This window comes from Hyperoodon ampullatus (assembly GCF_949752795.1).
Source record: "Hyperoodon ampullatus genome assembly, chromosome: 20".
NCBI lineage: Eukaryota > Metazoa > Chordata > Mammalia > Artiodactyla > Ziphiidae > Hyperoodon > Hyperoodon ampullatus.
The window spans coordinates 8,355,390-8,380,990 of NC_136933.1; the positions used below are offsets into that span (position 1 = coordinate 8,355,390).

The 25,601-nt window shown below is 45.1% G+C and overlaps 1 protein-coding gene across 1 annotated transcript in view; it reads right to left on the reverse strand.

Moving 5' to 3' along the window:
- Positions 1–4,261: 4,261 nt before the first annotated feature.
- KCNU1 (potassium calcium-activated channel subfamily U member 1) overlaps positions 4,262–25,601 on the reverse strand; it is a gene marked incomplete at both ends in the record, with an annotated part of 136,943 nt that continues 115,603 nt past the window's right edge. Inside the window, 5 exons of the mRNA XM_079726827.1 lie at positions 4,262–4,664; positions 7,155–7,279; positions 9,090–9,284; positions 16,949–17,088; positions 20,076–20,147. Of these exons, the coding sequence (XP_079582953.1) occupies positions 4,262–4,664; positions 7,155–7,279; positions 9,090–9,284; positions 16,949–17,088; positions 20,076–20,147 (935 nt within the window). The remainder of the gene's footprint in view (positions 4,665–7,154; positions 7,280–9,089; positions 9,285–16,948; positions 17,089–20,075; positions 20,148–25,601) is intronic.

A 25,601-nucleotide genomic window follows, 5' to 3' on the forward strand; every position in this document is an offset into this window, starting at 1 on the left:
TCTAGGAACCCAAGCCGACTGCTTTTAGAGGGGGGGGCTTTTTTGTTTCTTTGCCTTGGGAGAAACAACCTATGCCTGTGAGCTGTAGGTTTATTGTTCCTCCAGGAAAATACACACCAACCTGACTGAACTCCAACCTCCCTTAACTCCTTTATGGCTTGAAGGTAGTCAGGTTAAGGGTTTTATAGCTAACTAGAGATGTCTGGAATGTATTGCAGGTCTTAAACAGAAGTGACAATGCCAAATAGCTAAAGGTTGGAGGGCATAAAACCAAACCTCCAGATCTTTTAACTTACCAGAAGCCACCATGTATGTATTTACGTATGTATGCATATGTATATATGTATGTGTCTATGTGGATGTGTAATGTATAGATGTACAGATACATGTTACATATACCTATATTGCACATATATACAAAGACACATACATACCCCTTGAAAGCCCTGCTTCTCAAACTTGAACGTATGGATCACTTATGCATCTTGCTAAAATGCCGATTCTGATTCAACAGGTCTCGGATGGAGCCCACCTTCAGGTACTGTAGATGTTGCTGGTTTGGGGACCACACTTTGAACAGCAAATCCTAAAGAGAGTTTCACATATTCCCCTCCAGCTTCTTCATGGTAACCTAGCCATCCCACTCCTCAGTTCTGTTAGTTGTTGCTCCAGTGTTTCTCTAGGCTATGTGAAAGATCCACTGGATAGGGGGCATTTTTGCTATCTCTCAAAATAGCAAATGCTTAGCTATTAAGTAAAGCAGACTCTGGATTTATGTTCCGGTTTCCTGTTCCAGACAACTATGTTGGGAAATATGAAAGGTGATGTAAAATCTCTTTAGATTTATGTTAATTTACTAATATTTCTTCAATTTGCTACATTGAGCAATTAGCTCATTCATTTTTAATTAACTAGTTTTCGTCTATTTCCAGGTATGCATATAATAAGGTTACGAATCCACTTCTTTGTACTGATTTATATGTATACCACGATTTTTGAAATTGCAGTCAAAAACATAAAATTTACCATCTTAACCATTTTTCAGTGTACCGTACAGTAGTGTTATACATTTAAAAATTCTTTTGTTATAATTTACCTACCATTTCTGAGTGTTTGTAGGAGGAAGAAAATCCAGTTGAATTCAGTTAGTCATACTGTTGAAACCGTAAGTGCCAGAGTAATCCTTGAAAATATAAAGGACAACACATTACTTCATTCTTTAAAATTATTAAAGAGCTTCACATTGCACTTAGAGTAAAATGTAATCTGTTTCTCCTCATTAAGAGATTACATCCCTCTGGCTTATGTGCCGTGTTCTAACCACAGTGACTTCCTTTCTTTTCTTGGTCATGCCAAGTTCTCTTTCCTGAAATGGTTTACCCACAGGATGCTGCCACCCTTCAGTGGTCCCTGACCACCACAGTTCTCTGTCACATCAATACGATTACTTTCTTCACAGTATTTGACATGATCTGTAATTATCTTGTTCATTTATTTATTCATTTTCTCCTCTTCCATACAGTGCCTATGCTCCGTGGGGAAAGCAACCTTGTCTTCATGATTGCTCTATCCTCAGCATCTAGCACCATGCCTGATACACGGCAAGTCGTGAATAAATATAATATAGGTGCAAATGAATGAAGATGGATGTAATGTTCAGAATCTTCCAGTTCAACTTTCTGCTTTTAAAAAGAAGTAAAATGAGCTGGGAAAGCAGCTGAGAGAGACTTAAGAACTTGCCCAAGATCACAAATGTTTAATGAAGTATCCGAAACAAGTACTCCGGTCTCCTGACCCCCCTGCCCTGTCTTCTTTCTGGTGATCACTCCACTGGTTATTGAAGGCCTACGTCAGGGATCTAGGAAGGTGACGGAGAAACCGTAGAGTGGTCCATGACCTCCTTCTGACCTATATAATGACTTTTGTGTAATACATGCATATATTCTTCTTCTCTGGCGAGGTAGACTCTAGCTTCCATACAATTTCAAAAAGGTCAAAGTCTTAAAAAATCTTAAAAAACACTGGGCCACATATTCTTAAGTTCCTTGTACATTTTCTCGTCTTCATATCAGTTCATCTATTGATAAGAATTGAACAATCATTACAAATTAAGTATACGCCATATTACCAAAGGATGTAGTGTTATGACTTGTATTAGAATGTTGCCATCTATATGTAAAGGGTTTGGTTCTGGACTCATGGAATCACCTGGCACACGAGGGGTCCTCCGTCAATTTTATTTTTCAAGACTGGCAACATGAATGCTTACATACTGGCTATAGTTGCATATACCTCAATCTTTCTTTAGCCATATTTTTGGTACCCATTCACCTAATATACTGGCAAATAAAGGAACTTCTCATTCAAATTTCTCTGCTGCATTGGAAATGAGATCATCTGAGGGCTAAGCTTTTACTCTGGAGGTTCACATGCTAAATTTAGATTAAACAATATATGTATAGCAGTGGGTTTGTGGATTTTGAATGTGCGTAGGGCTAATCCAACCCTTCCTAGGAATATTTTGGTTCTACTAAACATGCTTTTGTATAAAATGGCTCGGGGAATGGGCCAGAGGAATGGTACTGTCCTTGCAGTAGATGTTTGGTGGCACGTCCTCCCAGACCATGAACCATCCTCCCTTCCCCGAGGACAAGTCCTCCATTCAGAGGTACCCTGTTCCTCATCCATTGATAGCTGGGATGGAGTAGCCAAAGCTGAGCCCACTACATACTTCCTTATAGAAATCAGGATCTGGGAGGCAGAGATGGATCAGTTAAATCTTTGATGTGCCTATAACTCTACCTATAAATTTAGAATTGCAGGAAAATATATTTTGCCATGTATACGGAAAAACAAAGCAAGTCAATCTGTAAAAAAAGGAGGATGAAGATGATCTAGGTAAGCTTAAAAAAATTTAAAAGAGGATTTCCTTGGTCTCTGACAACTTTCCTTACAATTACTCTTTTTTCCACATATATTTAGTTGATTTCATTACAACCAAAGCTTTACTAATACAAAATTTTATTTCCTATGGAATGTTTTTGTTTCATTTCTTCTATTTTGCCTGGAGGCAAATGTCTATAGGTGCTGGAGTCAAATTAACTAGGTTTAAATGTCGATTTGATCACTTACTAGCTAAGTGCGATAATTTGGACACACTCATACTAAAAAAGTTGTTTATCTGAAATTCAAATTTAACTGGGTATCCTTTCTTTTATGTGGGAACCCTATTTGTGACATAGTTTCTTCCTTTGTAAAATGGAGGTAGTGATACCAAATCAGCAAGGATGTTGAGGAAAATGTCAAGGATATCATAAACATTATGTAAAACCATTTATGAGAAAACCATTTATTACTTTCTTTCTTCCCCCCTTCTACCTATGCTGTATCTATAACACAAGAAGACATTGCTTACAAGGCCCACCAATTGGGAGTAAATACTTCCTGGATGTGCTGAACTTTTACTGTGTTAACAGACTAATACCGAGATGAAATGACTTAAAGATGAGGCTTACAGGGAAGTGAACTGGTTCCTTTCGGAACACGGGGAAACGCTTTATTACCTCTCATGAAATGATGTCTTTATTCTTGAATTAGGGAATTTGAAAGGCTGTATGTTTCAATCTACCTGACTTCGTCCAGGTACCCCATCTTGAGTATACTCTAAGATTCATTCTTGTGCTAGGGTATGCCTAGGTTTTAATTATACACAAATTCGTTTCCAATTCAAACAAGTATCTCCCCATCTGGTCTTTCTCACCTCCTATAGAAAGAGATGAGGAAAGAAAAAGCATGAGGGAAAAAGAGAAGATGATAATATACTACTTCACTACTTGCCTGTTTGAGGATAAAGAATGTAAGACGCTTGATTTGGGGGCACTTTATTTCTTGTCTCTTGTGTCTAAATCCTTCTCGTTTTTACCTTGATTACTTCTTATATTCCCTGTGTGGAGGAACCCAGAAAGTACTGAAGAATGTCTTTAACACGGGTCCAACCATCATGTTTTCTGCTCAAGAGACCCAGAGCAATGAACTTCCCTTAGAGAGGCATTTATCATCTATTTCTTTATTTATCACACCAGATCCAGTGGGATTAGATCGGACTTTTGTCTCTTCCCAAACAGCGTGGGCTTGCTGATCACCCCTCAGCAATGGGCACAAAATGGTGGGTGTCCATCTTTTCCTTCCTTGTTCAAAGTCACCATCTCTGGAGATGCCTTGTAAGGAGTGAGCCAGGAGTTCCTGGGAAATATCAGCAGGTCTAGTCTGACTCTGGATAGGCAGAGACATCTTCCACTGTGGTTTCCTCCATGTTTTCCTTTCCATTTTCTTTCATGGTTTCACCTGGATGTGTCTGGGATGAGAGTTTACCACTTGGAGTCAATACTGCTTGCTTAGGAGCACCAGCGGGGATTGGTTTTGGCTCCAGCGAATGGACTGATGTACTGGGTGGCTGGGCTGCAGTCTCGCTGACCTGGTCAACTGAAGGAGGACAATTTAAGTCTGTAAGCGTCTCTTCTGTCAGTGGCACCATATTTATAATTTCACACGGACTTGGAGGTGAAATATCCTTTTTGTAACAGGAGGTGCTGAAAGGGATGGCGCAAAACACAAGATCCGAGGGCAGCAGCATAAACTCGTTTTCTGGCCGGGTAATCACAAACCTGTAAGAAAAGCCAAAGATGAATTCTGAGCCCCTGCAGCTGGGACAGTGTGGCTGCAGGCAGTGGCCAAAATAAGAAAGTCATTTTGCTGGGCCAAAAGAGGAAACGTTTTTGTTTTGCTTTGCCTTATTTGGTTTCTGATTAATAGTAAAAAATAAACAGAAAAAACAACTCTCTGGCACAGCGCAACAAGAGAGGTCCCAGGCTAGTAACTGGGAGACTAGTTCTCATCCCTGCCTCTGAAACCAACCACCTCTGACCTTAGGCATGCCATCTCCCTTCTGGGCCTTGCTTTTCTCATCATTTTAATGTGAGAGGGATGGGACTATGGTTTGGGCTAATTGATTTCTACTGCCTTTTCCAACTATGTTTCTCTGCTTTTAATATCCACGACCCCAATGAATTTGGTTGGCACAATTCTGAGCACTTAGCCAAGCTTTATCAAAACTGGAAGATTACGTGCATGCCAGATATTTCCATCCTGGGTTAGGCCTATTTTCATGTTTATGCTGCCAACTTTCACACAGAATGTAGTTTGCCCAATGGAGAAAAAAGAAAAGTAACCAAAGGTTTATTTGAAACCTTGACCGGTAAGCAAATAGTGAGTCAATGAGTTTCAAAGATCACCCAGAGCCTGGACCTGCGTGGACAGACTCTGCAGAGAAGCAGGATGTCTTAGCAGGCAATCAGGCACACGGCAAATCCTCAGAGAACATGAGTCAGATTCATGAAGATGCCCGTGTCCCTGTCAGAACGCTGAGGCAGCAGAATCCTGCGTGACTTTCAGCACTGCCCCGAATCATCACCTCTTCTTCCTTAAGCACCCACCACAAGTCACCGCTGATCTTTCACTGAACAATCTCCCACTTTCCTCTCGCCCACTGAGTCCCCTGTAACCCCTGTGATATTCTAAACAAGATCTGCTGTAACCACATACTCTCTTTCAAACAGGAATGTCATTTCCTTCCCTGAGGTCTGCCCAAGTATGGGTTGCACCTTCTCCCAATGACCACGGTCCACAGGTTTTCCAGAGGTGTTGGGGGTCAGTCACAGGCAGACAGACAGACAGAGATGGGGGTGGGGGGTCAGCATCATTCAGGCTTCTGAGTGTTTCCAGAGCAGTCGTGCTCCCCCCACCTTTGTGGTCCATGCTCTACAGCCTTATCACCCTCCTCTTGAGTCACCTCAGTGTTATCCACACACCTCCATGTTTATTTAGGCCTTTGGCACATGGGACACTTTTTCTTTCAAACTCTAGTGTTGCCGTCACCTTTCGTGCCTGCAGTGTCTCCGTGATTTACGACTCTGACACGCAGACCAATTTCTTTGATTTCCACTAGCCAGTGATCTTTATCTCCCAACCACTTTCCTGGCCACATACTGATGTTGTAACTTCCTGACACATCCTGCCTCTAAAATCTTACCCTGCAATAAATCACTCTCTGACCACAACTTCCCCTCGTTCTTTCTCTCTCATTTCCTTACTCTTGGGTACATCCGCTCTTCAGGCTACTTCCATCCCCCGTCCTTTCCCTTTGCACTGTTGCTTCTACAGATCCACAGTAAACTCCTTTTCCATTCCCCTCAGTGACTGATGTAACTTCTACGTCTTTCTCAACTCCCTAGAAACTTTCCCCCTTTTCTCTCAGCCAGGGCTATGCCTGTACGTCACCGAGAAACCCTAGTGTTACGTAAACATTCCCTAAGCACACCCCTCATCCACAGCCAGATTTGCCTTGGCATCCTTCCTTTTCCTCCCTTTCTCCTGCGAGCAGAGAAGCTGTCTTTCTTCGTGTTCATGATGACTCTGCTTTCAGTGATTTGACTTCCCTCCCCTTCCTCCTGAAAGAGGTTCATCAATCCATTTCCACTCTGTTATTGTTAATTTCTCCTTCTCTACTGAGTGTTGCCCATTCCCACCACGAGACTCTTAGTCTGGACCTACATTACTGTGCTGTCTGTAGCTGGTCCCCAGGACCCTTTCTTTTCTCCTCTCCCCTCCACACACATTTTCTTTCTCTTCCCCACTACTGTCAGAATGATCTTCTTTAAACTGAAGTCAATACATATCTCTCCCATATCTTACACGGACAAAGCACAGTGGCTAGAAAAAAGGCACTCAATAAATATTTACCCAGTGAGTCTGGCAGCGAACAAGTAAATCTTTCCAGTGTGGACAGTGACTTTTCGGCTTTAAAAAGCCGCACAGGCATCGATGAGGGGTAAGTTACAAAAGAACCCTGACTGAAAATCTGGGTCTACATTTCAGATTTCACTGGGGACAGAGAAACCCTTCTCCTTACATGGCCAATACTACCTGGATCCCAATCATCAGGGTTCATTCATAGTATTTATACTGATCCTACACGGTTATCTACTTCCCCAGCACCCTTTGTTGCATCTGGGGGCCCTAAGCACTGGCCGTCTCTTTCACACAGGATGAAGTCGCTTTGGCCCTTATGCCTGGGCGGTGGCCAGCACTTTCTCCACCAGCATACTCCCCTTTTGTGCTCCGGGTTGCGCTCTTCTTCATCTATCATGCGGTATAAGCCGAGGCACAGGATTCCAAGATTATCTAACAAGCCGCAGAATATTTGCCCAAAGGTCCTTCTTGGCTGGGGAGAGAAGAGAGAAAGACTTACGTCTGGTGTCACTCGAATCAAGCAGTAACAAGCACTTACTAGAGTGTCATTTGCCTTTTCTCCCAGTGGAAGTGTGGAAGACCCAAGAGCTACCTCCTAATACCTCTCTGGTGGCAGTAGCAAGTGGGCTGGAAATCAGGTTTACCATGCGTTTTGAGCATCTAATACCGGCAGCTGTTTTTATGACTCTGGTCTTTCAGGAGCCGGTTTGGGCATGGTGTGGCAAGGGGCTATGCTCGTTTTTATTACTACTGCTGGTTTGGTAATGATCAAGAAGTCACAGTGAGCATCAAGTTGGAAAATTCAGTTTTTAAGGCACATAATGAGACAGCGGCCTTCTCACCCTCCTCTTGACCTTGCTCTCAAGCTACTGCCAACAAGGCACTACGAGTAGACTGCAGGCTCCAAAGCAGCAGCCAGTGCATTCAGGGAAGTCGAAAGACAACAGCCTGCTTAGTTCTGTGATTCCTCAGGGTAAAGAACAGAGAGGACCAGACATAAGTGGAGAAGAAAGGGCTGACCAGTCCGCTGCCACCTCTGGTTCCCACAGGAAGTGGCCAGTGGCAGCTGTCCCGGGCTTAGAATCACTCACAAGTCAGCCTGAGATGAGGAACCCAGGACCACAGAAATTCGAAGGACCGGACCATGGAGGGAGCTTTGGAATGTTGTTTGCACCTGGAATTCAGATGCACAGAGCGTGGGTTCGCCCTTATTGGCAGTACCTGCCGAGACACAGCAGACACAGAGGGAGGAAGAGGGCTGTGAAGGGGCTCTGCTCAGGCCCCTATAAGGCCTGCCCCTGACGGTGACACCGGGGAATCGAATGCCACGTCACTCAAAACTAAACCAAAAGGCAGGCTGACCAGTAGATTCCTCACTGCAGCCTGGACTCGACACAGAGCCCCAAATGCCCAGATGCCTCATTGGAATTTGCCAGAATTATTTTCTTCCTTGCTATAATCTACTGTTTGCTAGATCAGAGGACTAAGAAAACTCAAGCATTTTTCACTGGCTAGCCCAGACAGATTCTTAGGCCCAAACATGGAATCCTTCTGCCTGATTTCAGGTGACATGACATATTTCTTTCTTTTTTTTTTTTTTTTTTTTGGCCATGCCCCACAGCATGCGGGGTCTTAGTTTCCAGGCCAGGGATCGAACTTGTGCCCCCTGCCTTGGAAACGTGGAGTCCTATTCACTGGACTGCCAGGGAAGTCCGGATCAGATTTCTTTAGTAGTTCAAGCGTAGGGAGAGTGGGCAGGCCCTGGGTCAGACTGCCTTAGAGGGACCCTGCTTGGTCACTGGTAGGCAACACGGTCTCAGGTAAGTATTCATTTCTCTGCACCTCAGCTTCTTAATCTGTTCCATGGAATTAATAATGATGCCTACCATGTAAACCCTTGGAGAGATTAAGTGAAAAACAAACAAACAAAGCAGACAGGCCCAGGGCAAATGCTCAGTGAATATTAACATTACACTTATTATTAAAATCCTTGTCAAGGGACAAAGTTATGGGACCCCTCTGATGCTTCCTGTGCACTTTTTTACCCAGAGGATGGGGATACTAACAATGGCTTGATCTCTCAGAATTGTTGCAAAAAACAGTTATCACGTGAAAATGCACTGTAAATTGTAAATACACCATGAATATAAATTACATTAATTTTTGTCATTATTATGGTTATTATTTATATGCTATAGGTGATCTAGGGACCCAAACAGGTTGGATCAATTTCCAAAACTCAGGGAGGTTAGGACACTCTACTACGAGAAGAGTTGACTCACTTGAATGTCTGACAAAATGGTTTGGCTTAAGGACAGAAGCCCCAGCTTACACCGCATCCTTCCAGGTGAAATGGTAGAGGAACTGTCATTCAGCCCACAGAACTTTTCTGTATCCAAATGTTGTTCCAGCTGAGAACTTGTCCCTCCTGCCACCAGCATCTGAAGTAGTTCCAGAACATGGTAATTGTAGAACGCCTGGAAAACAAGGACAAGGCATGTGCAAAGTCAGAAGGTGGAGGTGGAGTGAAGTGGCGATTTAGTGGGCATCGTTGTTTGAAATGGATCTGATGGCACAAAGCAGTGTCTCTCATTATCATTAAAATCATCCAAAAGCTGGCAGTTTGGATAGGGCACTGGGTTAGGTAAAGTGCAGAGAAAACAGCACTGACCCCGTTCCTGCTCTTTTGGGGAGGACTTACACTGTAATAGTAGGAGAAGAGGGGTAATGACACTGACCCCAAGGGTGTCCCTGCTTCCAAAAATGACCAGAGGAGCGTATCAGGCCACAGATACCTTAATAACCATCAACATGTATTTAAAATATGTAATGAGACTTCTAGAGATTTTCCTTAGGGGACTACTGATATTACTATTGGCATCTACACTTGAATCTTCCGGATGTGAATCTACTTATATGCCTTTTGATTCTGACCTACCTGAGGACAGGTATTACCTTAACCTCCCACAGCTGTTACAGTGTACTTCGAAAACAGTAGGTGTGGAGTATAAAATGAATGGAATTTCAGAATATTTGGCATCAAAATGAAGCCAGAGATTGACGTGTGGGTCAACTTAGTTTGAAAGTAGCTTGAGTCTGAATAAGCCAAGCCATTTTCTTAAACTCTTTTCCCAAAGGATTCCTACACACTCAGTGTTGACTAGGCAGTGACCTACATGGAAATATCATTGTAATAATTGCCCATGAGGTTTTCTTAAATCCATTGTTATCTATATAATGTTCTAAATTTCCTACCCTTCGTCTTATCTAAATCGAACTTTCATTCCAGTAGAAAGGAGAATTTACATGGTTATATAGCACCTACATAAAAATCAGTCATTTTGTTTTCATTATAAATAATAGGAATGACTTCCATCGTTATTGAGAAATTTTACCATTCACTTTCTCCATGCCCCAATTCAGGGACTTGTCTTCTGAAGTCTGGGTTATGAGACACACCTCTTTACTAGTCTTTTTCTCATATACAATCCATTGCTCAAAATGCTTCCAGAGAGATTGTCTAGAAACACAAATCAGATCCGGCCACACATCCCTTGAACCTGCAGTAACACCAAGCTCAGACTCGTTTCCACGGTCTTCAAAGCCCTCAAGACGTGACACCAGCTCCCTCCCTGAGCTCATCTCCATCCTTCTCTCCGGTGCACACTAGTCAATCCACAGTTGCTCAAGTGACACTTTTACTCCTTCATGCCTTTGCTTTAGAACATCTGGTTCATCTTTCCTCTTGGCAGACTCTATAGTGGCCTCCTCATCAGAATGAAATTTTCCTTTCTTTGTGATCCCATGGCCACTGGCTTTTACTCTATTTTATTCTTCTGCATTTTAGAGCTAGTTGTTTGTACGGAACACAACTGAGTTTGAATCTTGGACTGGCACATCCTAGCGGACCAAAACACCTTTGGACAATTCGTGTATTCTTTCTCAGTCACAGTTTTATGATTTTAAAGATGACATGATAAAATCCACCTTTGAGCATTGTTTGCAGGATTAAATGAGATATACAGCACACACCACTGAATTGTGCTGTCTTTGACACTGGTGTTCATGTACCTGGATCACCTGGAGTGATATTCATGAGACCAGATTACTGGGATCCCACATCTACTGGATCAGAATTTATGTACAGGAGTGGGAATCAGAATTTAAAGGGCATCTCTGGTAGTTTTGACAGTGGTGGTCCTCAAATTACACTCTGAGCAACATGCCTTAAATGATGTGTTCTTTCAGATAGACTCTGTCTACTTAACATTCACGTCTTCAAGAGCACATTGGACCAGGCAGGTGTAAGAATATTCAGTGCAAAGATTACTGCAAACAATTAATTATTACAAATAATTTTTAAAAATTGAGTGCAAAAACAGCTGTCAGAATATTGAGTGCAATTGGAGTTGATTTTTAACAAATAAACAAATACTGTTAGCAAAATGTAGAGCCCACTGGAGAAGGCGACCTAGGAAATAATAGAATCTATGTAAATTAAGAGAAAATAAAAAGAACTTTTACAATATTTTTCAGATTAAAGATGACTTCAAACACCTTCTCCATCCTAATGTCCAGACTGAAAGAACAAACCTCCTGAGTGACAGTCACCTCCTTATATTCCCTCCCTGTTTCATCCTGCTACCCAGAAGGGTGCTTATGGATCTGGCCCCCTGAAATCCAGGAGGGAGTGGAGGATGGAAATCCAGATTGGACCACAGTCCATTGAAGAACACGTGGCCGTAATGTAAAATGATCAGACATAATGCTGTTAGAATATTTCTGCACTGATTGAAAAAAAAGGTGTAATGTCTAGGGTTATCCTGGTGTCGATGCCTCTAGGGAAACATGTACTTTACATATTTAACAGAGAGAGGCTTAGCTTTTGACTATATCATTTCTTCAGTTTTGACATCAAAAGGCTTGCAATTCTATATTGGGGAAAATAATGGGCTTTGCATGTGACCCTTCTTCTGAGCTCATCGTATGCTCTTATTATTCGGGGCTCCACGGCACTGCCATCGTGGGTCTCTTTTCTTTCCTCCCTCTCTCCCTTCTTTCCTTTTTCATTCTTTTTTTCTTTCTCAAGAAAATATGAAAGTTGAAATGTGCATGAAACATTTTAGGACTTCTAAATTTGAATAGTGTTACTAATATACTCAGATTTATATGATCTAATATCTAATATATCTAATATCTAATGTAATCAGTTCAATCAGAATTTGAACTTCTGATGCTTGAAAATGTTGCAGCCCAAAGTGTTTTAACTTCTAGCTACAGTGAGGTTTGAGGTTTCTCTCATATAGATACTAACATCCTAGCCACTCACTACTTTTAATTCTGAGAATCTCAAAAGGTCTTAAGGCCCACATTTTCTGAGAAACACTTCTAAGTTGAGAATGAGGCTATATGGTAGGAAAACTGCCACTAACCAGCTGAGTGAACTTGAGAAAGCCAGGTAACTTTTGTTATTTTCCTTACCTCCCTTATAAGTAAAGGAAAATGCTCCCTACTTCATGTCTGGTTTTGAAATCCTATTGTTATGAAGCCATAGGGGAGTCCTGCTCCCATATGGAGGGGCTGAGTGTGGCTCCATATTCTTATATAGCATTGAGCTGAGGGTTAAAAGTGAATCCGAATTACACCTTAGGGGCATGTTTCTCCACCTGGGCCAGGAGTTTACAGAAGTATTCCAGGGGATACTTGAAGCCATAGTATTGGCTGACTCAGAAGATTTGGAGGGAAAATCCATTATTTTTATCTTGGAAAAAAAAAATCACAGGGGTATCAGGGGATAGAAGGGGAAAACTACATGACAATCTAAAACAGAACTTCAGTACTTTCAGGCGGTGACAAGTTCATGCCACATTTTTCAGGCTTTGTTCTCTCCTCGGGACCTGTGGGTTCATCCTCCTTGTGTTTCTTACGGGCCACCTGGAAGCACAGTGCAGTTTTCCAGGGACAGGTGAGAAGGAAGAGAGGGCCCCGCAATATCAGGTCGAAACAGAGTTCACTGAGATGCGAGTCAAGGAGGTGACCTCATCCTGTTCCAGAAGCTGCTGAGGTGTCAGCCCCCTTTATCCTGAGGGAGCCTGTTCGGAACGCACCAGTCCGCAGCCTTTCCCTTCTGCAGAGGATGGCCACCAGGGAAACACACATTTTGATTCTAGATATAACCTCTGACTGTGCAGCCATGGGAAACAGACCTCTTGGAGCATCAAGCTGGACGGCAGGTGGGAAGAGCTGACTCTGGAGGATGTTCCTTGGGGAGGGGAATTATGGGACAAAATAGATGTGCAAAATGGGGTGGAATGGCTGACTCCTGTCTCCCGGACAAGACTCCCAACTGGGAGCTGGAGACTTGACTCGGGAGACAGAGAACAGGAAGCTGGCTCTCTTATTTTATGCCTCTCTGTTGGTCAGATTCTCTAACTTCTAGGCAGTGGTTTTTAAAGTCTTCTCAACAACAGAAGTCCTTCTTTGAATCAAATCTTATGCAGGAGCCTCGTATGAGACCCAGATGAGAGTAGAGTAGTTCTGACTCGGGGGGGGGAGGGGTGGGTGGGCACTGGGGAGGGTGGGTGCACCCTGGTCTTCTCCTCCCTGTTCATCCCTCAGGGACTCCGGAGCACCCCGGGAGGTGGATTCCTTTAAGTAGAACTTCAACCTCAGTGTATTGAAAGGACACTCGTAATCACAGCAAGAGCCTTCTGGAGCGGCAGTGAATTTGGTCGTAATGGATTTGGTCTGACTCTGGAACCTTAGGAATTTGGGTCTGAAAACCAACTGGTCATCTGTAAGTGCTGTGACCTTTGGCACATCAGTCACCCCTCTAGGCTTCAGCGTCTTGATCTGTAAAACAAGGCTAGCAACTGTATCCTCTTGGTTAGGTTGACGGGAGAATTAAACAGATAATGCAGGTGACGCATTCAGCCAAGGCCTTAAGTAAGTGCCTGAGAGATGATGTCACCATTGTTCTTACCCCAGATATTGCTCTAACGATTATCTCAACAATGAAACCGTTGGAAGATGCCGCCTCAAGGTCTGTGCTGGTAAAGACTCGCAGGTGTGATGCGGAGGAAGCGACCCGTGAGTGTCAGTGGTGTCTGCCGTGGGCATGTGATGCAGGGAGTGATGACCCAGGGCCCGTGACTGCCACCCTAACTTTATGGGGAGATCGGGACCCTGGTCCTCCTCCCGCATGCCTGCACAAGGAGATGCTCCAATACATATGGAGAATAAAGTGGCGTGCTGGACACACATTGTGGAGCCACCACAGTGGCCCCAGATGGTTTCAGTGTAAGAGGATATAAATGTTCTCTTCTTCTCAGAGGCTGCTGCTCCCACCGCCAGTGAGCGGGTGGAAGGTCAGGAGGCCAGCCAAGACCACACTGTCCTCGAATGAGCAGAGACAATGAAACTGGAGGCTCAGCCCTGACCCTGGGGCTCTTTCTTTCTGTGTGGCTGATATGATAGAAAGTCACCCCCATCCTTAGAAGCCAAGTGGAGCCAGTAGTACCAGGTCCAGGGGGAGGAAAACAAGTGGGCAGCATCCCCTGAGCATTTTCAAGGGTCTAACTCAGCTCATCAGGGCCAGAGATTTGGAGTTGGAGCTCCAAACAGTGTTAAAGTGTGGTCGTTTTGCTGAGCCATTCGTCATTGAGGATTTGAGAGCTGGGGCAGGAGGCCACTAGGCAGAGATTAAGAAGTTCAAGATCCAAGCCAGCCCCCTTGACATACAGGATGCCTTCTACCCTGAAGCTCCACTGCCGTCCTCACGGCCTCGTCAGACGACCAAGTGCCAGTCCCAAACCAGGCACTTACCAGGAGTCCCCAAGGGCAGGCTGAGGGTCCAATGTGGCTTGTGACCTCATGTGACTGTCCCCCATCCCAGGCCACCATATGTGGCTTTCTCTCTCTCCCACAGACTTCACCATGGGCCCTCAGAATAGACTCCTGAATTTTTACACAGCTTATTTCATTTTCCAGCAGAATGAGATACAACGGCTGAAGGCAGCCTGGGAGGAAGGGGCACTCCTCAAAGAGGTCGCAGGGTCACTCTCATAAGCTGAGTGTTGAGAAGCCTCATCACCAGGTTTGTGTTCCCCGTGCTGGCTCATGGGATGTGCATAGTGCTGGACACTCTCTCGGTGCTCACTGTCCAGCCTGCTCCGCCCACTAAGTCGACACAGAGTCTTTGACTTTGCTCCTACCTGTGTGGGCCAGTGGAGTTTAACCGAGGCTGGAGTTTAAGTCACAAAGCTGCCTGCTGTCTAGGGATCTCTGAAGAGAACGGGGACCTTAAACCCTTCTAAAATGTGTCCTGCGGACAGATCCAGTTCATCACGTCACCTCCTGCCTGACACTCTGGTCCCTAATTATGGGCAGGGTAACTGAAGTATCCATGACAGGCAGGGTTTTAAAATCCTTTCCCTGACGGAGCTACCTTCCCAGGAAAGTGACCTGACCTGACTTGACTTCCCTCACTGACTCTCTCTCTGGCTCAGTCAAGGCTGAATCCTGCTTAATTTAGGAAATTCGTAGTCCATCAGCCTGTTTAACGTTAAACGATCACTGACATGGCATTGCCTTTCTGAGAGCTCAGTGGGGTTTATGAGGACCCTCCCCCAAAAGGCTTAGGGAGACAGAGCTGAGCCGGGCAACATAATCCACTGATGCCACAAGGGCGACGCATGTGCCCTGACCACGCTCCCCTGAAATGCAAACTGCACTTCGGAGGCACTTATACGATTCAGGAATGATGCCTCTTCTACGCAGAATTCCAGAAGGCAGCCAGTCTAGCAAACTGTGCTCAGAGCCTTGTGCAATGTCAGCATCTGTGCATAGATGTTCAGCTTTTTTGCAGCCCTTCTCTTGGAACATCCGGGTAGGAGGCATCTGTGAGGGAGGGGGTTACAAGCATTTCCCCTGCGGGAGTTCTGGTAGCCATTCACAAATGGCTACACACAGACTTCCTAAGGTTTAGTCAGATTCCGTGAACACCCTGGGAATGCTCCCCCCTGACCTTCCCTCTGCCTGGAATGTTTCTTCCCCAAAGATCAGAAAGGCACATGCTCTCCTGTTCCCAGGACTTGACTCTCATACCACCTCCTCAGGGCTGCCTTCCTAGGCCGCCTTATTGAACTTTCAACGCCTTCCGCAAACCCTACATGTCCTAGCTCCAATCACCGTGGCCCTTCTGTCTATCTGACATAATACTTATCATGTGTGTATCAACCTCCTCCATGGGCATGAGCTCCACATGGGCAGAGATTGGTCGGTTTCATCACTGCTGTGTCCTCAGCACCTAGGACAGCACCCTCCAAGGTGTTCAATAGGCGTTCACGCAATGAATAGATTCTACTCATGGAAATCCTGCAATCCATGCAAGGGAGCTGCTCAGGGAAAGAATGACCGTGCAGTCAAAAATGCATCCCAGGGGCTTCCCTGGTGGCACAGTGGTTGAGAGTCCGCCTGCCGATGCAGGGGATGCGGGTTCGTGCCCCGGTCCGGGAAGATCCCACATGCCACGGAGCGGCTGGGCCCGTGAGCCATGGCCGCTGAGCCTGCGCATCCGGAGCCTGTGCTCCGCAACGGGAGAGGCCACAGCAGTGAGAGGCCTGCGTACCGCAAAAAAAAAAAAAAGCATCTCACAAGAGGGGCAACGTGGAGGGAGACTGCACTCAGCTCTGAATAAAACTCACACCACCAAAGGCCAAACAAAGCCCTTTCCTTGAACCCCACGTCCTTTCATGGACGATTTCTGTATAGCTTGGGGATATTTTAGAGAGAAGAGAAAGCAGGATCACTGCCCAAGCTCTGACGCCAAAGAGCCTGGTCAGCCAAGATGCACTTGAAGCTGAAAGGAGGGTTCTGTGGATGTGCTCATTCCTCCCAGTATTGAGTGTTCTGGCTCTAAGGGCTTCACGTTTTTAATTTTAAAAATGTAAGCATTTGGCTTCCCTTGCCAGGTAGTCATGAGCAAAGGTGAAATTATGTGCGTGGACAAGCTTTTCTGGAAAATCAACAAGCACGCAGAATTGCGAGGTGTTAGTCCGCATCATCCACCCGAGTCCTGAGCCACGCACTCTCCCCGCGGCAGGGGCTTGGTCGTGGGGCTCCTCGGCTTCAGCGCACCTACCGTGGCCAGGAGGGAATCCAAGAAGCTGCCAGAAAAGACAGTGCCAGTGGCAAAGGACGTGCTGAGGTGCAGGCTCATTCCCGAGAGGTCTCCTTCCATCCCACCGAGCTGTTCAATAAAGTGTATGTTGGAAGGATTTTCTGAAAGTGAAAGAGGCAAAAAGGAAAGGCAGGCAGATAAGATGAAGAATACAGGGCTTCTGGACCGGGCAGGCCAAGGAGGGACCATTGCTCAAAGGATTTGATGCCTACTTTAGGGTCAAAGTGGGACCTGCCTCAACTTCAGTATATAGTTTTTTCTTTCCAAGTATTAATATCTTCATCCCCTGAAGATGGGAAGCCTGCTTGGGGACCTTCATCATCAAGGAGATATCCTTGTACCTCAGGCTCAGTTTCTCCAAGCAAGTGTCCTGAATGTCACCCTTTATAATTTAACTTTCAAGACAGGACACTTCTGGAAGAAAAAGGGGACACTTTACATAATCACACAGGGACAAGAGACATAAATAGGAACATCTGTTCACCCCCGTTATTGTCTTTTTCTCCATACACTATGTCATAGCTGGCGTGGTATTTACTTGGATCCTTAGAGTTATTTGGGCCCAGAATGGGTTAATCAGTGCCTCTCAAAATTTAATGTGCCTATGAATCAACTGGGGATCTTGTTATAATCTAGATTCTGATCCACTGGGTCTAAGGTGGGGCCTGAGAGTCTGCATGTCCAACAAGCTTGCCGATGCTGCTGCTGCTGCTTATGCATGGACTACACTTTAAGCAGTAAGGGCTTCAAGAATCATCCTAATCAGACCTGTGCAGCAGTGGCCAAATTATCCGTTAGCAAACCTATGCTGGCCCCAGGCTGCAACTCAGACCCCCTGTAGGCAGCCTCTGTAGTCAGTGAAATCGGTCATTTCTATGAGGACAGCAGAGGCGCTGATTGCCTTTGTTCCAAGATTACTGCTTCAAAACTGTTTGTATAGAGAATAGCATTGGAAGATAGTGATATCTCCTACCAGAGCAAAGGGAAGGCATGCTAACTGCCCATTATAAAAGATGCTGGTTCCCGAAGCTCAGGGTTCCTCTCTTACAAAGCAATTCATGGTGGGTCCAGGTATCACTTGGACCTTTTCATGTCCTCCTGTGGGATCTAGGGCTTGGGAAGCCAGCACAAAAATGATGATACTCTGGCTACTGCTATTGATGTGAGTAATAAACTGTTCATTGTCTCTGACCCAGTGGTCTCTCATCTTCTGTCCACATCCGTGAAACTGGGCAGATTAACCTGTTAGTTTGCAAGCAGCATTAAGTCTTAGACCCTTCAAACTTCTTGACCGTCATATTACAGATCCAAACAAATCTACTGGACATAAAACTCAGAGTACGTTCCTAACTAAGACCGCATTAGTCTCTAATTCTTAAAATTATTCCTTAGTACATTTGGGGGAAGTGATAGACTGCTGGTATTAAGGAATCATTTTCTTCCAAGAACTATGCATCTTTATAAAAGATGAAGGAGGTATGACTAGTATCAACCCACATTTCCTATGTGCACATACATTCCTCTTCTTGCACTGCCAACCCTCAACACACACACACACACACACACACACACACACACACCCCAGGAGCCTTTGTCCAGATCTTGCTGTGTCATCCTAAACCAGTGGCCTCAGCATTCCCAGACATTTTCCTGCAGGCCACTGTACACTCTGTACCAAAGTGCTGGCCATCAGACCTGCAGCTCTCATGTCACTGTGACCCTTTCTTGCTGGCCAAAGAACGAAAACTGAGTGAGCTGGCAGGTGATTTGTTAGGCTAATTTGACAGGCGCTGCCTGGTGCCAGAAAGTCTTTCCTTGAACAAAGCTGTACGTCCCTGGAGAGTGACCAGATGCATTTCTGAGGCCGGTGAGAAGCTGGCTGGTCCCTCCTGACCACTCTAACTTACATGACAGTCTTCTGATCAATGTCCTCAGTGTATATACACCTCAGAGTCAGAGATGGCTCAGAAGCGTAGCAAAATAAAAATGAAATATAAATAAGAACTGCAGCCAACAGCTTTAGGGTGGTTACAGATAGGCTGGCAGGTACAAGTCAGGCTCAAGGGATCTGAGATCTTCAAAGGTGGACTTGGAGAGCTGCAGTTCTGGGATCCAGGGTGGCTAGACCATTGCCCACCTGCTGCACTGCCACTCCCAAATCATGTGGCGGTGTCACCTACTGGCTCCTCTCTATGTCTGCCTGCTTCATGTCTGGGACTATGAGGTCTGCTCATCTAGTTTGGTATAAACCTCCCTCAGCTTACACATGCTGAATCATAAAAATCCCACTAAAACGTTTGCTACGCTATGGAATCGAGTCAAATCTCACGCCCAGGAGCAGCTTTAGAGATCATTTTTGAGTTGGTCCAAACTGTGTTAAAGGTACCACCCCCTCTTTGGTAACTTCCATTTTGGTCACCAACTATTATCAGTATTAAACCCCAGTGTCTACCCTGGTGACTCACAAACAATGCACACAGGCACCTGCCTTCCCAGCCCTTCTTGCTGCCCCCAGGGCACCTCACGTCTGGGCAAGTTTCATATACATGCGTTTTCCATAAGGTGTTGATGAGAGATAACAGCTCATCCTGTTATTTCTGCATGGAGTATTTCCATTTTAGAAGAGCACCGCTCAGGGCTGGGATTAAGAAGACACAAGGGACACAAAATTTAAAGACCCCAAGAGTGAGCCTTTCCTTAAAGTCTACACCCTGGGGGCCTCACTTGCCTCACTGTAGTGCCTGCCCTGGTAGCACCGCAGGAGAGGAAGATGTCTGATGGGTAGAGAAGTTGGTTTAGGGAGAGCCTTTCTTGCAGTTTTCAAATCCACGTCCCCTCCCCTGGAAGAACGGAGAAGGCAGGAGCTACTCCTGCACCCTGACACCCAGATAGGACGGGCTCTGCTGGAGGATGTCAACGTCACCAAACAGGTAAAAGCCCAATACAACATCCAGTCAAACACATAATGGTCTCTGGGCCCCATTCTGGTCCTCAGTCCTTTGACTGTGGATCCTAAAGGCACCCTTGGGACATCAAATACAGATACAAAGACTTCTCCCTTGAATTCTGTCCTTGAAACACAACTTACTCAGTTCGGTGAGGATGGGGATCCTTCGGTACTTTGATTTCCCGGGCTTGTCACTGAAGCACCAAGTACACTCTGTAGACACAGACAGCAACAAGGGAGGAATGAGATGGATAGATGCAAATGAAGTGGCTTGCGACACAGACAAGGATGTGGAAGCACACCGTGGTGCTTGGTGCTTTATCTTAGCAAAGTGACTCTCATGCCCAAATCCCAAATCTTTCTCTGTATTTAGAAAAACAATGGCCTCAGCCTCTCCTTTCCAGAAGTTTGGGGTGTGTGTGTGTGTGTGTGTGTGTGTGTGTGTGTGTGTGATGTTTTCTAAATGGCACTTCAAGTGAATTACAAAAAGGGTGACGTTCTCCCTGTAGTTGCTTATCGGCAGCCTAAGTTACATCCAATTATTCTCTATCCACTGGGAGTGCCGGGTGACGGCTCAGGCAGGCAGTGCCTCAAACCACATCCACTTGCTTGTAGAACTTTCAGGAAACTGAATAAATAGGAGGTGCTGCCCCAGGAGAGCCTGTGGAGGCACAGCGGCTGGCTCACTGGCTCCTGGTGCTTCTGCCTCTTGGAGATCCTCTCTGGGCTGAGGGTCTCTTTCTTCTTCAGCAAGATTGTCTCTGCCTTCCAACTCTGGCTGGCCTCCCCAACCCCTAATGTCTTGGGAGTTTCTTAAAGACTGGGGTGGGAGGTCACGGGGCCTCTGTCTTCACATTCAGTTCCTGCCTTAGGAGGCGAGGCCCTTCATCTCCCTCTGCGAGCCTCGAATCCCAAAGAGATTCCATGCCCGGCTCTGGTCTGGAACACAGCCCTAGCACGCGTGGACACGTGACGAGAACCTGTCCAAAACCTGTTTTGAACCTGTTCAAAAACAAGGATGACCCCACAGTTTTGGTCTCCAAGTTAAACCCCCCCAGAAAAGGTAAAGAAAGAAAAGGGAAAAGAGAAAGAGGAAACTAGGATTCTGATTTAAAAAAAAAAACAACCAAACCAAACCAAACACATGATGATCTCATCAAAAGTTATGCTTTAAAACTACTGGTTACCTTTCTTGAACTTTTCTGAGAATGCTATGTATGTAACAGGGAAATAACATTCTGCTTGTCATTCAGATTCTCTGCTGCCTTAAACAAGGTGAAATATGTGGAGGGTCTTTTGTTTCCCAAGCCAGGTAAGTGGTAGGGGAGGGTGGGTGAGATGAGCCAGTGGGTCAGACAGACAGCCTGAGAGACAGACAAAGGGACAGGGGTGGGGAAACTGGCCACTGAGATGGGGACAGGGGAAAGAGGAGATCCAAAGGGAGGTTTTGTTCCCAGAGAGAATGCTATGCTCCACAATGTAAGAAGTTCCCTACATACAGGCAAGTTTCATTCCGAGAGCATATTCATAAGTCCAATTTGTTCGTAAGTCCAACGAAGTTAGCCTAGGTACCCAGCTAACACAATCAGCTATATAGTACTGTACTGTAGTAGGTTTATAATACTTTTCACACAGATAATACATTAAAAAACACATAAAATAAAGAAATCCTTTTTTGTCTTCCAGTACAGTACCTTGAAAAGTACAGTAGTCCAGTACAACAGCCGGCACACAGCGGCTGGCATCGAGTGAACAGGCAGGAAGAGCTACTGACAGGAGGAGGGAGAGCAGGTGGGAGATGGTAGAGCTGAAGGGTCGTCAGCAATAGGAGACGGAGGGCAAGCTGTCATTTCCCTCACGCCTGACGCGGATGGCAGAGGTTCTGGCTCCTTGCTGGAACCAGATGCACGTTCGCATCTTTGGATGTTTTCAACTTGAAGGTGCGTATGTAGGGGCCTTCCTGTATTTACCACCTCTCCCATCTCCCCAAGAAACATTCCATAAAAGAGCCACTTCTTGTTCACGCAGACTAGAGCTGAATACATTTCTGATTGCCACTAAAATTCTGAGTCATGCTTCCAGGTAGATTCACGGTAAACACGGAAGCGCCACAGGAGGAGCCCAACACGTGTAGTTTACAATTAGATCTAGAAATGGCCTTAGGACTTTAGCAAAACCCTTTAGCTTCAGGTGAGGAAACAGAAGCCCCGGGGGCTAACCCTCGTCCACGATCTATTGAAGAGGAGGGTTTGCGTGGTGGCTAGAGACCACATCTCCAAACTTACTGGGAAATCTTACTGCTGATGGCATCTGAATACCTTCAACTGTTTTTCCTAAACAAACTTCTGGGATTTTCATAATGCAGGGAGACTTGGGGGAAATGAGATTCTACTTTATTCTCAGAAACGTGCAAGATGCTTTATCTGCTTTAGGTACCTTTCCTTCCTTCCTTCTCTCCATTCTCGTTTCCTTCCTTGCTCTCCTCCCTCTACAAATCTTTAAAGAGTATCAACTCCACACTAGGACTATGAACAGTCCCTGTCCCGGTTACATACCATATGTTGCAAATACAAAATGTTTTCAGATAGTGATGAGTCCTGTGAAAAAACCCAACATTTAGGGGCTAGTGAGTGACCTGGGGAGGTGACCTTAGATAGGGTTTGAAGAGGCTTCTCTGACATTGGAATGTCCTCCTGAGTGATGAGCAAACGCCATCCAGACAGAGGGAATGGGATGAGGAACTTAAGGCAGGAAAGAGCCAGTATAAACAGACTGAAGGAGGAGGAAGTTCAGGCTCCCTACTGGCCTGCAAGACCCTACGTGATTTTCCTGTAATTGTCTTCAGTCACCATCACAGGGTCTAAAGGAGGAAACTGCCATTATCCAATAAATATTTGTAAAAGATCCCTCGGGCTGCTGTGAGCTGGGAGGTAAGAATGACACCACGGTGCCCTCAAACCTGTGAATTAAGTCGAGTTAGATCACCTGTGAAGATGAGGAAACGGACTCAGGGTCTACATGCTTTGCCCAAGGCTACATGGCTTGCAAAGGATGGATGGGTTTTCACACCCAAATTGGCACCAAGTTCAAAGCCCATGCCCATGCCCTTTATATATATATTAAAATACATAAGGTTTGGTTGACAATTTCAATACAATATTGAGATCAGTTTCTCTCAAAGGGGAAAATTCTCCTTTGAGCTGCACTTTCTGATTTCGGTTCCCTCTAATAACGGGCTTGGAATATCCTGACTTTCAGAGTCAAATGTTCTTATTGGATAGAGACAGGTTCACATCAGCTGATGCAACTGCATAAATATCTGCTCTGACACTGGCTGGAGGACAGCAACAGAATTTCTGCCTCAACTCCATCTTTTCTGGTAGAGCAACGGTTAATTTGAATATGTGTCAGATCATAGCCTGGGTACATTTTACTAATGTCAATATTTTTGCTACCTAGTAGTACACAGTATTATACCTGAAATTCTTCCAGGCTGGCAGGGTGCTATTATTAAGCAAAAGATTGCTTAATTGTAGATTACTACTGTATGTTTAAATTTCAAGAGCATATTAAGTTGTCAGACTTAATTACTGTTATATGTTTAGATTATGCCACAGATTATTTAGTTCAGTACCTAGGTTTGCCAACCTGTTCTTGTGACGTGACAGGGCAGTAATTAGAGCATCAGTGAGAAACCTAAAGTTTTCCATGGGGATGTCCAGGAGGCCTGGTCCTTTGGAGAGTCCTCCTTCTTGCTGTCCCCAAACCTCCAACATCCCTTGGTGAACCACTGTATGGAATAGCCTTGGTGGTCCTAGATGGATTTTACGTGTAACCTTGTCTTGACCATGAAGATGTGGGAAAGCCCACTGAGCCCACAAAAGGCTCAGCAGATATGTCAGAGTGAGAGCTCTCAATTTTGGTCCTATCGACATATTGCACCTGTGCACTGTAGGATATTTAGCAGCATCTCTGACTTCTACCCACTAGATGCCAATAGCATCCCCCCAAGTTGTGACAACCAAGGCTGTCTCCGGACATTGTCAGACAACCTCTGGGGTCAAAACCACCCCTGGTTGAGAACCACTGTCTCAGAGGAAGGGAAAGAAAATTGCTCAGCGTGGAAGATGTTTTCTCCCTCCTGGCAGAATTTCACAATCCTTTATACTGATAATTCTTGGAGGTGGGCATTCCCATTGCCACCTGCTTGGGATGCTGCAAGAGGAGTATTAGTATGAGACAGGAAGAATGGCTAAGAGAACCGAACAGGCTTCCCTGAGGGTTGGGAATTTCTACATGCACACTCCAGGTAGATTCCTGTGATGCTGGAGTAATGGGTGAGGTTTCTGAGTGACAGTCCTTGGCTATTCCTGTGTGCTCAGAATGTAACTTTACTGCTGCTACCTTTGTTAGGTAGCACAGGAGAGCCTATCTGGGCCTCTATTTCCTGTCACACAAATGGGTACAATGACATCCACACAAGGAAAGGTGCCACATCTACACAATATGTTCTTCCCTAAACTTCCCCTTCTGCCGTTGGGGAGAACACCTACTCACACTGCATGATGACTCAAATACTGTGACATTCTTTCATCTTCTCTTCCTTCTTCCCAACCCTTTTCCCCTCTCTCCTGTATTTCCTCCTACCAATCCTGTCAGTTTAGCAGAGTATGTGACACATACAAAATCAATATATTTTTGTTGAATGAATAAATGAATAAGTGAAAGGATGAGAATCACCAGATATAAAAGAAACCAGAATTAAAATAATAGGTTTAGGGCTTCCCTGGTAGCGCAGTGGTTGAGAGTCTGCCTGCCGATGCAGGGGACACAGGTTCGTGCCCCAGTCCGGGAAGATCCCACATGCCATGGAGCGGCTGGGCCCGTGAGCCATGGCCGCTGAGCCTGTGTGTCCAGAGCCTGTGCTCTGCAACGGGAGAGGCCACAACAGTGAGAGGCCCGCGTACCGCGCCAAAAAAAAAATCATAGGTTTATATCTTTTTAGCCTATATAGGATGTGAGATTTAAGAAAATGATAAGAGGAAGGACAAGTCACCTGATGATTAGCTAGGTGGCTTACGGTGTTGTCAGCTTACCCTCTGCTTTTACTGAATGGGCATTTTTCATTTCTACATTGATGATACTGCCTACACAGTGAATACTTTTGTGTCCAATTTTAGAAAGTTGCAAGCATGATGCAAACACACACACACACACACACACTCAACCCACACACAAATCTTGTGTAAATCTGAGTGACCCTAATTGCTAAGCTAAGGACTGACGTGCAGAACACAGAGGCATTTTTATACACCTTCAGATTAGCTCAGCAGAGGGGCTCACCTTCCTTAGTCGGGATTTTCAATGCACTTTGATATTCAGGAAGTGCTTTGCTATTATTATTATTTATTTATTTGAAAAAAACCCTGAAATGCTGGGTGCTGAGCGATGTTTGGTTGTTTAGTGAGGGTCTGTGACGTAGCTGGCTCACCCACCAAAGTTCACCCACCAAAGACTGGACTAGATTTTTTGTAGTCTAGCCCACAAATAGTGTGGTAGAATAGTGTGCTTCATCCTCTCAATCACAAAACTAAGAATGGTAACCTGAACACCTACAGGATCCAATGAGAGCCGATTAACAATAATAATACCTGTTGTTAATGATAA